Genomic DNA, 15,318 nt, shown 5'->3' on the forward strand with positions numbered 1-15,318 from the left:
GGCTCTAACAGGAGGAAAAGTAAGAATTTGCTATTAGAACCTTTTTGTTCATTACAAATGCTTTCAATTCTTCCGGATCGGAGAGTTGATGCATTAGTCATGCACTGCCATTGGCTCACCTGACTTCATCAGTGTGAGAGAGACATTTGTTTTGTTTTGTTTTGTGTTTTGGGGGGTGGGTTACAGAATGTATTTTCTTAAGAGAGTTCCTACCCAAGAGCTGCTATTTTATCAGTGAAGTAAGAAACAAGGTCACCTGATTTTAGGAGAGAAGGAGAGGAAAGTGGTGAATTGCCATTGACCTAGATGCAAGAGAGGGTTGACTAGAAAGAAAGGGTAATTAGATTATAGAATAGTACAGAGGGTACAGTCGAGATCAAATGTCAATTATTTGTAATATCCAGAATCAATAAAGTGGCGATTTTCTCAAGCTATGCTAATCAACTGGAGAATAAAAATAGAAAATTTAGATGTTCCATAAATAATTAGGGATTTGCCAGCCCAGGCATTAATAACTGTGTAGAGCAGTTGGAGTGAAGTGGTTTGAAATGAAGCACCTTGGAGTCCAAGCCACAAATGAGGGGAGTAAGTTTGGAAAAGAGAAAGGAGTCAAAGATTAGGACTAGCCCTAGCTGATTTGACTCAGTGGATGGAGCAACCACCTGCTGACTGAAGAGTCCCAGGTTTGGTTCTGGTCAAGGACACGTGCCGGGGTTGCAGGCTCGATGCCCAATAGGGGGCGTGTAGGAGACAACTGATCTGTGATTCCCAATTCCCATCATTGGTGTTTCTCTCTCTCTCTCTCTCTCTCTCTCTCTCTCTCTCTCCCTTTCTCTCTGAAATCAATAAAAATACATTTAAAGGGGGAGGGGGATTAAGAGATCAACCAAAGGACTTGTACGCATGCATATAAGCATAACCAATGGACACAAGACACTGGGGGGTGGGGAGGCCAGGGGAAGGTCAAGGGGAGAAAAAAAGGAGACATATGTAATACTCTTTGTAATACTTTAAGCAATAAAAAATACATTTAAATATTTTTTTAAAAAGATTAGAACTAAATCTTCTGGGGGTTTTTTTCTTTTTTTTTTACTTTTATTTATTTATTTATTGACTTTTAATTTCTTTATTGATTAAGGTATTACATATGTGTCCTTATCCCCCCATTCGTCCCCCACTCATGCCCTCACCCCCCTGTTGTCTGTGTCCATTGGTTAGGCTTATATGCATGCATACAAGTCCTTTGGTTTCTCCTGGGTTTCTATAACCATAAACCAAGCAAATGCCTTCAGAATCCCAGAATTGAATGATTGACATAGTGCTGTTTTAACAAAACAAAAATCCTGTTGCTGCCCTGAAGCAATGGACTCACTGTATGTGCTCACACATATGTGGACAGTTCTGTGCTCAGGCTCCCAATGTTCCATTTCTTGGCAGCAGCTGCAGCATACATATAGGGCTAAGCCTATTCTAGTGACTTCTGGCATTTTTCATCAGAGCAGACATTAAAGAGAAAAGAATTAAAAGAGAATAATTTTTATTTTTCTTATTTTTTACTGTAAGGTGAGCATAGACTGGTTCTATTTTCACTTTTTCTTCTTTGTTGTTTCCAGAAGCCCCGTCAATGAAGACAATCAAGATGGTGCCATGCACTTTGATGGTAAGGGGCAAAAAGGAGTTTTATTTAACCTTCTGTTACTGCATATTACAGAAGTTTAAGTTAATCCTTCTCATAGGGTTCTTAATGGGGCGTCATCATCATCAATGATCCATGCAAGTCCCTTCTCTGTTTTTATTGATTTATTCATTTTATTACCATGACCATGCTCTCTCCTCTCTTCCCCTTACCAGAGGCAAATAGTCTAAATGTATTTAATGTGTATGTGTCTGTATATATTCTTTGCATTCTGTTGTATGTGTATATATATTTCAATTTACATGAATACTATGTTAGAGCTCACTTTGATCTCTTTTGTTTTCACTCAACATCATGTGTTTTGGAAGACCCGTCCATGCTGCTATATGAACTATATTTAATTCATTGGTGTTAACTACTGCATACATTCTCCATGTATGTGCCCCATGGTATGCATGTTAAGTACTCTATGGTATGCATCCTATGCATTCATATATATAGAACACCCTTTATTTTTTTTTTTAATATATTTTATTGATTTTTGTCACAGAGAAGGGAGAGAGACAGAGAGCCAGAAACATCGATGAGAGAGAGAAACATCGATCAGTTGCCTCCTGCACATCTCCCACTGGGGATGTGCCCACAACCCAGGTACATGCCCTTGACCGGAATCAAACCCGGGACCCTCCAGTCCGCAGGCCGACGCTCTATCCACTGAGCCAAACCAGTTTCGGCTGCATTCACATTTTACATTTTATTCCAACTCACTAGTACAACAAATAATAATTCTGTGCACCTCCCTGCCGCCATTTGGACCTCTGGGAGATTCTTTATGGAGATAGACTTACCCAGCAGTGGCATGGCTGCTCCGAAGCTGTGGTGTGTTTGTTTTGACTCAGTGGAAGCCGAGGGCTCTCCAGAAGCTCGGCACCTGTGAACACTCCCATCAGCAGGGCAGGGAGGTTCCAAGATGCCTACCTTTCACCAGCACATGGTATTATTCAGCTTTCCAATTGCTTCCAGTCTTACATGTTTAAAATGATACCTCATTTTCCTACCTCTGCTTACTGTTGATCTGAGTACTTCACTTGTTCATTAGCCTTTGTGTTTCCTCTTCTGGAAGTTGCCAGTTTATATCCTTTGACCAATTTTTGGGGGGGTTGTTGTCCTTTTCTGGTTGACATGTAGGAGGAATTTCTTGTATTCCAGATATTAATCCCATGTGAGTTGCAGAGATTGCAAATACCTTCCTTCTCTCATTCTGTTCATTGTCTATTAACCTAGCCCAGGCTGTCCTTCACTGAACATATTAAATGTTAATACAATAAAAATTATTAATTTTTACCTTATAATTTAAGCTTTATAAGTTTTATTGAAGAAGTCCTATCTCTAGGGGGAAAATTATCTTGTTTAAAAAAATCTAATTAACTTGATTTGTTTGATAATGAAAGCAAATCACTGGGAACAAGTAAGTCAAAAAGGGAAAACTAGTTGTGAGTTTCTGATAATACCTTTATTCCAGAGATGCCCCATAGTAAATGTGCGTGCCTTTCATAAAGAGAATGTAGGGTGTCTTCATTATCTTATGAAAGCCAATGAAATGATTTTATAATTAAATGACAAGTATCAAAAAGCCATAATAAGGATCTAAACCACATATTCTATTTTGTACTTCTATGTCTTTGATAAAACATACTAGTAAGTTTTGTTAGATTATAAACTATCTGGAATATTATATTACATCTAATAATCCTGTATTAAAGTGCTTCTTAATTACAGTATGTTAAATTTCATTCTTTTTTTAACCCCTTTAGGTGCTGGAAATCTAGATGAGGTCAGTTTTTTTCCTTCTCATATTATATTGCTGGAACTAGAATATTTAATAATCATTGCGATTCATTTTTTATTAGTAAAAACTAACAAATGAAAATTTTTTTAAAATATATTTTATTGATTTTTTACAGAGAGGAAGGGAGAGAGATAGAGAATTTTTACGAGTAAAGATATTTTTCCCATTTATGATCTTAGTTCATCTAAAATGCTTGAGACATTAAGTACCAATTGTTACTCTGACTCATAGGAATTCTTTTTTTAAAAAATATATTTCATTGATTTTTTACAGAGAGGAAGGGAGAGAGATAGAGAGTTAGAAACATCAATGAGAGAGAAACATCGATCAGCTGCCTCCTGTATATCTCCCACTGGCGATGTGCCTGCAACCCAGGTACATGCCCTTGACCGAATCGAACCTGGGACCCTTGAGTCCGCAGGCTGACGCTCTATCCACTGAGCCAAACCGGTTTCAGCAACTCACAGGAATTCTTAACATAAACTTAAGTCTGGCTACACATCTGAATTACATAGAGATAAAATGAATTCTTCTGGGGTTTACTTTCATGGTTTATCTCTAAAAAGGAAAATAAATATTTTAAATAAGTCAAATATACATACACTTAAATTTATGTTTGTTTTGCTAAGTGCTTCATCTGTGAAAATGTGTGTATGCTCCCCTTTTTAATAACTAAGCTTAATTATTACTCATGTTTTCTTGACAGGAAGAAAGTGATGGAGAAACATATGAAGACATGTATGAGTTGCATTTTTTACCATGATATTTTTCTTCTAAGATGAATAGAATGATTTGTAGGTGGGAGAATGGATGGATATTCAGCACTAGGTGGGGAAAGCTTTTTTATTCAAATGACTGACATATAATGGTAACCTTTATTTTAATACAAAGGACTAAAGAGTCTTTATTGTCTGAAGATTTCACAGAGAACTCTGTTAAAATGCTGTTGCATGAGAGACTAGAATATTTTTTAATATAATTTTATTGATGAAGAGAGGGATGGGAGAGAGAGAAACATCAATGATGAGAATCATTTATCTGCTGCTTCCTGCATGCCCCCTACTGGGGATCAAGCCTGCAACCCAGGCATGTCCCCTGACCAGTAATCAAGCTGTGACCTCCTGGTTCATAGGTCGATGCTCAACCATTGAGCCACATAGGCGGGAAGAGAGACCAGAATCTTGCCAGTCTAGATAGACCCCATGTGTGTGCTCTTGTACCTGTGAGTGCATGGACAAGAGAAAGGGAGGGCGAGAGGAGAGACATTCCGACAAGGAGTAAGAGCACCTTTAGAAACAGTCTCTTCCCTTGTTGCACAAGCTGTAGGGAAAAAAAGGAGTCCTCTCTGTGTGCCTCCTGCGGGCTTTAAGAACAATCACACATCCAGGAATGTTGACCCCCTCCCCATCCCCCTTGGCTTTTTACCTTCGTGTGACTTCAGATACTATCTTCTGTGTGGATAGAAAGCCCTCTGGATAGTGAGCCTTATCACATCAATGCCTGCAGCTGTTGAAACAGCCTAACAATGTTTATCCACAGAGAAGCATCCAAAGAACGAGAGAAGAAAAGGGAAAAGGAGGAAAAGAAGAGATTGGAGCAGGAGAAAAAGGAACAGAAGGAGAGAGAAAAGAAAGAACAAGAGATAAAGAAGAAGTTTAAAGTAAGAGTGTGCTTGCTGACAGGTGCACCTGTCTTGAAACCTTACAAGGCTGGGGAATTAGCTGTTTTCTAAGGAGTAACTATCCTCACAACAGACTTGTTTTTGTCCAATATGCTCCCTGTCCCATGTAATATGACAAAATTCAAATAAAATATGGTGGCTTTTACTTAGTGGGCACCCAGGAAATCTGTTGACTGAGTGAATGAATACTCAGTTACTCAAACCCATTGTGGCTCTCCTCCTTACACACTCCATGTTAACCTACTTATGCTATGAGCTTGGGACCACACACATCTCTGTGGTATGTATTATAGTGGTGCAAGGGACACAAGTGTCTCTAGATGAAGACATCTGGAGACCTTGTCTTAGAATAAAGTTCCTATGAGCTACTCTAGCTGCCAATGTCTAGACCTGCCCTGGTTTTAAGCATATGTACACACTGACTTCTGATACCTGCTGTTTCTCAGCCCTCTTCATCTACCTGCATGTCTGACCTCTGTCTCCTCTGATCTCTGATTCTGATGTGTGACACCTATTACTACCACTAACACTATATTGCCTGCTCTCTTCTCTTGGCTACGCCATCTTGGATGCCATGGCCCATCTGGTGTGGGTCTGGTACGTCAGCTATATTTTAGGGTGAGTTACAAAATTATTCTTTACTTTATAAAGGATTCATATAGTTTTCTATAAACATTGAATTCCCCCAAAATAGTTACTACATAGTTTGAGTTATAAAAATTTTATTCATATATAACTTCTCAGTATATTTATTATATTAAAACTAAACTTCGACAACATGGTGCAGGGAAAATGTAAAGCTTAGTTAGTTGAGGAGATGTAGATTTAAATTCCAGCTGTCCATGTTTGTTGGGGAATTAAATAAATTAGTGCACATAAAGCACTGTATCTATTATAAGTTCTCATTAAATTTTTAAAAACCTTACTATAGGTAAGTAAAATTAGGATTACAATGTGAGTAGTAAAACGTTTTACTCTTCCAGAATGTATGGCTCCAACATTTATATTTTTCAAGTGGAATATATGAAAAATTAATTTCTTAAATGAAAGTCTTCCCAACACACAAAGAGAAAGTTTACAGTTTTGAAGGAATTATGTGAAGTTTTTCCTGTTTCTTTTGGAGAAATCAATTTTACATTGCTTCACTCATTCATCCAAATAACATTTTTAGTAAGAAAAATATAGTGTGTGGGAATCATACCACTAAATATGAACTCAAATGTTTCTCAAGGCTAGGGCTTCACAAGCTGTATTCCTCCCAAAATCTTAATGGCTGTCAAAAATAAATAAATTAAATAACTGTAAGAACGGCTCCATAATACCATATTTCCTTAATTCTAAGACATAAAATATTTTGCATTTTGAAATTCTGAAGTTAGGATGCATCTTAACATTAGTGGCACATCATAATTTAAGTTAAGCTGTTTTATTTCTTTTTCAGGGGTACATAATTATTTGTCTCACAATTCATAGCATCATAAGTTCAATAAAATAAGGCAAAAGTCACAATGCATATTTGCATATCAAAAGATCCAAGAAATTCTGTTTTAGAAGATAGCAATTTAAGATTAGAAAATTAGATCTTTAGGATTTGTGGTCTAAACTAGATGATTCCTCTGATGTCAAGAAACCACTGTACTAATTAGGATATTAATTTTCAAAACCTCACAACATTTGTTTGCTGGGGTTTTTTATTTACAAAGCTATTTCTAAAATGTTATTTTGTTTCTGGCAGGTAATGTCTACTCCATGTTCATACACAGACAATATCACAAACTTAGGGGAAAAAAGGAATGAATGAAATTGCTTTTCCCACGAGTACACACCACCACCATCACCTACCCCTCCCTTAGCTGTTCTAGGCCTTCTAGAACCATCGGGATAACTTCACAATGCAGTGTGAGCAGAAACCTTCCCGTACCAGGCAGACTACCCGAATATCCCATAAAACCACAGAGCACCCAGAGTGGGTTGTCGTACATAAGTGGTATTCGGTTATCAGGGGCTTCCTTTGCAAGCCCTTCGCAGGCTGCTAAGGTCCACAGACCTCCACTCTCTCCGGGACCCCAAGCACATGCCCCTGTTCTTCGCTGGTCCTGCCTGACCCCTGGGAATTTCCCCTCACTGCTCCTATAAGAGCATCCCAGGAATGACATTCCCCCTCCATTTCTAGTTTAAACTTGTAGCTCTTGGAAACAGGCAGGTTGGCAAGCTGTGAACATACTGGCTTTCAAACTGCATTCCTTAAAGATTCTCTGAATAGCAAAGACGCCTGTCGTGATTGTTTCCCTTTCCTCTTTGCAGCTAACCGGCCCCATTGAAGTCATCCATCAAGCCAGAGCTTGCTGTGATGTCAAAGGGGGCAAGAATGAGCTGAGCTTCAAGCAAGGCGAGCCTATTGAAATCATTCGCATCACGGACAACCCCGAGGGGAAGTGGTTGGGCAGAACCACCAGGGGGTCATGTGAGTGCACATTGTCCTATGACTTTAGATTGTCCTCTTTTGAGCCAAAAATGAGAAATGCACAAATGTTTCCAGAACTACTCATAGCCATTGAGTTAGGAGTTTTGTTCTGGGTGGACAAGGATAGGAAGATTTAAAATGACAGGAGTACTGGTAGTTCCATCTTCACGTCGTCTGTGTTATCTTTCAGTGGGAACAATGGAAATGTTTCTATGAGTCCAGGGAGGAAAAGAGAGCATTAGGCTCCTCAGTGATGTTAAAAGGGGGTGGGGGGGGGGGAGAGTCATGTGAATCACTTTGGAATGTTGAAAACAGACTCTAGGCTTACTCCAAACCACAGCAGCATAAAACTTGGACAAGGTACAGTAAAACATGTGTCTACATGGGAAGTCTATGAATCAGAATTGCAAGCAAAGAAACCAGGGGCCACTTTAAAGAGCAAATGTGCAGTTGATATTTTATTCATAACTTTAAGCTATTTAAGCTGCAGTCGCCTAAACATACATCATTCCCCTTTCGGTAGATGGCTACATTAAAACCACTGCTGTGCAGATCGACTACGATTCTTTGAGGCGAAAGAAGAACTCTCTGGGTCCTCTTTCATCGAGACCCACGGAAGATGACCAAGAAGTGTATGATGATGTGGCAGAGCAAGATGAGGCTAGTAGGTATGTGCAAAGCTACACAGCTCAGGCTGTCTCCTCGCCAGGGATTATGGATTTTAAGGCCCTTCTGTATTTTACCTTCCATGTTTCCTACTGCTCTCTACCACTGAACTGAATGACCGTGTACAGTAAGTTCAATATGGGTGCAAGGCCATTTGAAACTCCAGATGGTTTTGTTTTACTCTTTGGTTATATGTATCAAATACTCCTTGAAAAATAATGAGCCATTTGTCTGATCTTGACAAATAGGTCGCTGTTCCAACATGCTGTTCTATAATATTCATTTGACCTTAGGTATATGTTGCCTAAAATAAATATGATTTTGTAAACTAGAAGGCATGAAATATAACACTTAGTTCTAAGAAATATAAAATTTTTATTCTGAAATCTTTGAGCCTAAACATAGTTGTTGTTCTTATTTGAACATATAACGGAAAATAAGTGAATGCTTTTTATTATAACTCTACTTCACTCTTTAAAAGTACAAAAGTAGCCCGGTTGGTGTGGCTCAGTGGTTGAGCATCAGCCTATGAACCAGGAGGTCATGGTTCAATTCCAGGTCAGGATATGTACCCGGGTTGTGGGTTCAGTCCCCAGTAGGGAGCATGTAGAAGCCAGTCAATGATTCTTTCTCATCATTGATGTTTCTATTTCTCTCTCTCCTTTCCTCTCTGAAATCAATAAAAATATATTTGAAAGTACAAAAGTAAAAACTCCATTCCCTATGATCCCTGTGTATCAACTAAGGGGCCAACTTTCCATTGCCCATTCATTCCACCAGATTAGGATGAAGTTCCCCCACAAAATCCTGGGAACACCTTCCCACAGCAGAGGAACTGAACAAGACATGGAGGAGCCAAGAGGAGAGAGGAGGCAACTCTTCCCATGTCCCTTTTCTTTTCTTCTTTCCCCTCTCAGGCTTCCGTTTCCTTTTTCCGTGCCTCCTCCTGTGTCTCTTTTCCCTAGCTCTGATCTTCCTCGTCCATTCTTCTCCATCTTGCTCTTCCATTCCCCCTCTCCTTTCATTCCTTCTTTCCTCCAGTGTCTCCCCTTCCTGGTAAAATCATAATCTCCTCAAGTTGAAGTGAAAGAAGGACAATGTCCACCCCAGCAACAAACCCTCGTTTTCCTAGGCCCACATTGTGGCATTGGGAATCCGCCACTGTGGTCCCCAAGCACGTGATCTGTGCTAGATCTTCTCTCTGGTAAAAATGTGTGCTTTCTTCATCACTCAGATTTCAAAGAAAAAAATGTTTTGATCACCAACCATTAAAAAGAATTAAAACTATCAAAAATAGTAACATACGTTCAAGACACATGAAGAATTGAACTTCCCTCTTGTGGTCTTCCCCTCTTGGTGTTAATGAAATTTGTTGTGTTTCTTTCTGGCAGTTTGATCTAAAATGAATTATAGCCTGCACTGCCTTCTTACCATGTTATGGCCATAACTTATGCAACATACATCAAAACATGCAACGTGCGCACTGGTGTTTACAGATCATGAATTGGCTTTAGCCATCAGAAACCCATTAACCTAGTTTGGGAGTCAGTAAATGTCAGTTTCAAGGTCAGTTAAAGTTCTACATAGTCACAGACTGAGATTTACAGAATTTTTGGACAAACATCTTCTACCTATATTAGCATGTTATAGTATATTTATCTTTTAGTTATTTTTTCAAAATCACATTTCTCTTGTTTTGGGGCTGAAGAACCGCATCATATTAATAAATACATGTGTACAGTGATGCACATACTCAAGAAAAAATAATCCACAAAAAAGAAGGGTATTTTTTAAATTGAGCATTCTTTAACCATACTAGGTGACTAATTCCCAAACACACTACCTTCTCCATCTCATCAAGTCCCTACATCCCACAACTCTAAAGACACACTCCAGTTAGTAGACATGTAGCAGAGAACCTTCTGTGTAATAAAATGGAACTGGAGGTATGGTTTTAATGCTCCATGTTAAGCAAGTATAGAACCACAATATTTCCAAGCCTCCATTCCTCTCATGCATGCTTAATAAGAAAATGAAAGAAGAGACATAATTTCTACACAAGTTTTGTTTTTGAAACTACAGCTGCTGCTGGCAGGGATCTCATAACAGAACATGCTTTGTCCCTAGAACAAGAAAAGATGCTGACGATAGCCTAGCCGGCAGCTTGTCCTGGCAAGAATAGGAGACAGCCCCCTCCTCTCCTCCCTCCTCCAGTGCCTCCTGGTCCCTTGCACTCTTTACTCTTTCCTGATCCCTCCAGGAGAGCTGACTGTACACTACAACCTCTCTGAGCAGACACAGGCTAAAAGGAACAGGAACTGACAGCTGTCCTTCTCTTTTTGTTCTCATTTAAGACAATTTCTGGAATAAATATGAAAATTGAAAGAAAGGAAATTACAAATGCAAATTCCAATCCTCCATCACATAGCAAAATTTTTCTATGTATGTTTCCCTATCTTTTTCCTTCCATTTGTTCTTTTTCTCTTTCCTTCTCTTTTCTCACACTCTCCCTCTCCTTACCTCTCTTTCATCTGTTAAATGTTTTGTATTCTAAATAGTGTTTTGAGAAAGCTAAAGAATTGCTCTAGGCATGGGCCGGGGTGGCTCAGTTGGTTGAGCATGAACCCAAGCATAGGGAGATTGCCAGTTAAATTCCCCATCAAGGCACGTGCCAGGCTTGCAGACTTGATCTCCAGGAGCGGGTGTGCAGGGTATAGTAGATAGATGTTTCTCATTGATGATTCTATCTCTCCCTAAATAAATAAAAAGAGCCGAAACCGGTTTGGCTCAGTGGATAGAGCGTCGGCCTGCGGACTGAAAGGTCCCAGGTTCGATTCCGGTCAAGGGCATTCTCTCTCATCAATGTTTCTAACTCTCTATCTCTCTCCTTTCCTCTCTGTAAAAAATCAATAAAATATATTTAAAAAAATAAAAATAAAATAAAAACAGAATTGCTCTAGGAATTAAATAATGTGTGGCAGCTTTGCTCCTGACTCTGATAACCTGGTTCTTTGGGAGTTGAGTATCAGAATTTCCAAGATGGGCTATATCTGCCATGAGTGTCAGCCAACCAGATTGTAACTCTTCACATAATTCTAACTCTCTGCTTTATGCTCAAAAGCAAGTGTCAGAGAATATGAGTGTGAAAATAGTTGTAAGAGGATACTTAAACTTCATCAAAAGTTAATTCCTTGCTTACATAGTAAAACATTTATAGAGTGATTTTCTATAAAGTTCCATTAGCAAGACATTTTTATTTCTACATTAACCATAGATATGCATCAGACCAATTTCTCTAATCTGCCTTTAAGGTTGAGGAAGCAGATATGAGTATGTAATGATACTGTCTGGTTATAATATCAGACTGATAGCTGTTGTGGTAGATTAGCCAAAGGCCAACATGGCAGTCCAGGGAGTGCAGCCAGAACGACGTTCTCCAGGAACACAGGATGCTGAGATTCTGATCTCAGCTCTTCAGTTCATTGAAAAGGTTTGGCCAAGTCATTTAATTTCTCAGAGCTTCCATTTCTTTTCAACAGATTGAGGGAATTGAAGCAGATGAATTCTTAGATGTTCCAGGTCTCACAATTTGCACTTCCTTTGCTGTCACAGAATTCACATTTTAGTGGCAAGCACAGGCAAGGAAACAGATGATGATAAACCAGGGCTATAGTACCCTAACTGGTGCTCAGTGGTTAGAGCATAGGCCTGGGGACTGAAAGGTCACAGATTCAATTCCATTCAAGGGCACATATCTCAGTTGCAGGCTTGATCCCCGGCTGCAGTTGGCATGCAGGAGGCAACCAATCCATGTGTCTCTCTCACATCGATGTTTCTCTCTCTCTCTGTCTCTTACCCTCCCTTCCTCTCTCTAAAAATCAGCAGAAAAAATATCTTTGAGTAAGGATTAACAAAAAAATAAATATAGGGATGTAGAATGATATATAAATAAATAAGAGTTACAAGCAGTCTGTATTTAGAAAATCAGGGACTACACTTATAAAGCCCCATGAGTAAGATTTCAATTTTTAAAACTTGTCCTATTTAAAATAAGATGTAATGTTATGTACTAAGAGCAAAATGCTGTGATTATAAGATGTTGAAAGAGAATTGATTTAATGCAATAATAGTTCTATATGCCCCATGGAATAATACTCTTTTTTAATATAAATCCATCTATGGAATGATGTAATAATGTATAATTCGAAAACTGCCTTATGAGAAAATGTTAGGAGCAAACAGTAGCATTGTTTTGAATTCTTTATGTAGTATCAAAACTCACTTGATTCTTATTAAATTTGTTTTGTAGTTTGCTTTGTTACTATGGGCCCTGTTACTATTCATCTCTTATGAAACAGAACAATTTTTCTTCTTCTTCACATATCCTAAGAACTTTTAACTGGAGTCTTATTTCTCTTTGGTATAACTGCTCAATACAAGTATTTCTTTTCTTGATAACTATGTAACTCATATGCGAATTTAATCTGTCTCTGTTTCTTTTCTAGCCACAGTCAGAGTGGAAGTGGAGGTAAGCCACACACTTTTAGCAGAAGTTTCTCCAAGTCTTCAACATTTTTGTGTATATTAATGATGAAATTCCTTTGTCTGCACCTCATGAGGAGCATATTAAAGTTGTAGAATGAACACTGGACTGAAACCAGTGGCCTGGATTTCAGCCCTGGTCACCGAGTGACCCTGAGCAATTCACTTCTTTCTCCCATGCTCGTTATGGGTCAGAAGTTGGCTCCACTTTCAGTGTGCCCAGGGCAGTGCTGATTGTGCCAGTGGTACAGGCATCATTACTAGAGCATCCTCCTTCATGGCCAGAAGTATCCTTGATTGTATAACTTATATGGTCACCTCAGCTGTGACTCCTAAAGACCCCTTGACTTCTTATCAACAATATAAGGGAATTTTACTAAAACTTTGCAACTAACATTTTCATCCGAAAGGTCAAATTTCAAGTTCATTATACGTTTTCTAAAATTTTTATCAAATGTATTGGCATGACATTGATTAATAAAATTACATAGGTTTCAGCTATATAATTCTATAATACATCACCTGTACACTGTACTATGTGTACACCACTCCAAGTCAAGTCTCTTCCATCACCATATATCTGTCCCCTCTTTACTCTCTTCTACCTCCCCTGGTAATCACCATACTATTGTCTGTGTCTATGAGATCTTTTTTTTTTTTGCTTAATCCCTTCACCTTTTCACCCAGCCCCAGACCTCTCCCATCTAACAGCTGTCAATCTGTTTTCAATCTATGAGTCTGTTTCTGTTTTGTTTGTTAGTTTGTTTTGTTCATTAGATTCCACATATGAGTAAAATTATATGGTATTTGCCTTTCTCTGACTGGCTTATTTCACTTAGCACAATACTCTCCAGGTCCATCCATGCTGTTGCAAAGGGTAAGGTGTCCTTTTTTATAGCCAAGTAGTATTCCATTGTTAAAACATACCACAGCTATTTTATCCATTCATCTACTGATGGACACTCGGCTATTGTAAATAATGCTGTAATGAACATCTACTGATGGACACTTGGCTATTGTAAAATAGAGGCCCGGTGCATGAAATTTGTGCACAGAGGTGGGGTCCCCTTAGCCCAGCCTGCACCCTCTCCAATCTGGGACCCCTCGGGGGATGTCCAACTGCTGGTTCAGGCCCAGGGATCGGGCCAAAACCAGCAATTGGACATCCCTCTCACAATCCAGGACTGCTGGCTCTTAGTCGCTCACCTGCCTGCCTGCCTGATCACCCCTAGCTGCCCCCCCTCTACTGGCCTGGTTGCCCCCAACTGCCCCCTCCCTCCTGGCCTGGTCACCCCCAATTGCCCCCTCCATGCTGGCCTGGTAGCACCCAATTGCTCCGCCCCTGCTGGCCTAGTTGCCCCTCACGGCAACCCCCGCCAGCCTGGTCGCCCCACCCAGCCTGCTTTTTCTTATCATCTTCTCCCCTCTCTTTTTAACAATAAATATTTAACTCTATTCTTTATTTAATATTTCTTTTTCTAATATTTATTCTATCCATTTCTCTCTAGTGCACAGTAACTTTTATTATCCCTCATATTTGTATTATATTCATCTCTAAAAATTCTGTATACACAGAACTATGTACCTACTATCTATGTGAGAGTGAGAGAGTAAAATTATTTTTTATGTAAATAGCTACTACTTTTATTTAAGTAGCTATTTACTTAAATAGCTACTATGTTTTGTACAGTTAAATGAGGCATATTTATTATCAAAGTTCAAGCGACTATTACATGACCAAATTACAAAACTAACAGAAGCTTTTTCCCTCTTAACCCAAATGAAGGGATGTTCCCACCTCCCCCAGATGACGATATTTATGATGGAATTGAAGAGGAAGATGCTGATGATGGGTAAGAATAATCAGTGAATTTCCATTTTGCAAATTATTGTATTTATTAAAATCTACTGTATTTACTGAAGTTTTGGATTGTAGTTAGAATAAAAAAGCAGAAACGGTATTCTTTTTTAAATTACCAAAAAATGATTTAAATGTTTAGTTAACAGTCATAAATCAGGAAGTATAATTACACCACATTCAAATGAAGTATTATATTGTTTGGAAAAACCTAGATAATTACATCAAAAGAAGTGATTTAAAAAAGGGTTAAAGAATTGCAGCTATTGCAGTTTTTATTTTCCAGACTATTCCCAATCATTTATTTATCAATTAAGAATTTACTTTTACAACAGGCTCCAAAGAGTCTATCAGTTACCTGGCTATTCTTTGTATAATAATCATAGTCATAGGAACCCCAAATAAATTGAGACCATATTCTATCTATGGCAAAACCAGTACTGAACGCCCTACCCTTTAGTTGTTTAAACTTTCAAAATGGCATATTTTAAATTGTAAGACCTATTAGTTACTTACTTTTAATAAAAAATAAAGCTCAGCACAATTCACCATAGCTAAGATCTGGAAACAGCCTAAGTGCCCATCAGTAGATGACTGGATTAGAAAACTGGAGTACATCTAC

General features: G+C 38.7%; 1 protein-coding gene across 1 annotated transcript in view; it reads left to right on the forward strand.

Moving 5' to 3' along the window:
* The window catches only part of FYB (FYN binding protein), a 150,637-nt gene that overhangs the window by 113,432 nt on the left and 21,887 nt on the right, over positions 1–15,318 (forward strand). Inside the window, exons 4-11 of the mRNA XM_006761739.2 lie at positions 1,614–1,660; positions 3,451–3,470; positions 4,192–4,223; positions 5,025–5,145; positions 7,471–7,630; positions 8,154–8,298; positions 12,802–12,824; positions 14,625–14,691. Of these exons, the coding sequence (XP_006761802.1) occupies positions 1,614–1,660; positions 3,451–3,470; positions 4,192–4,223; positions 5,025–5,145; positions 7,471–7,630; positions 8,154–8,298; positions 12,802–12,824; positions 14,625–14,691 (615 nt within the window). The remainder of the gene's footprint in view (positions 1–1,613; positions 1,661–3,450; positions 3,471–4,191; positions 4,224–5,024; positions 5,146–7,470; positions 7,631–8,153; positions 8,299–12,801; positions 12,825–14,624; positions 14,692–15,318) is intronic.

Source organism: Myotis davidii, unplaced genomic scaffold (genome assembly GCF_000327345.1).
Source record: "Myotis davidii unplaced genomic scaffold, ASM32734v1 scaffold496, whole genome shotgun sequence".
NCBI lineage: Eukaryota > Metazoa > Chordata > Mammalia > Chiroptera > Vespertilionidae > Myotis > Myotis davidii.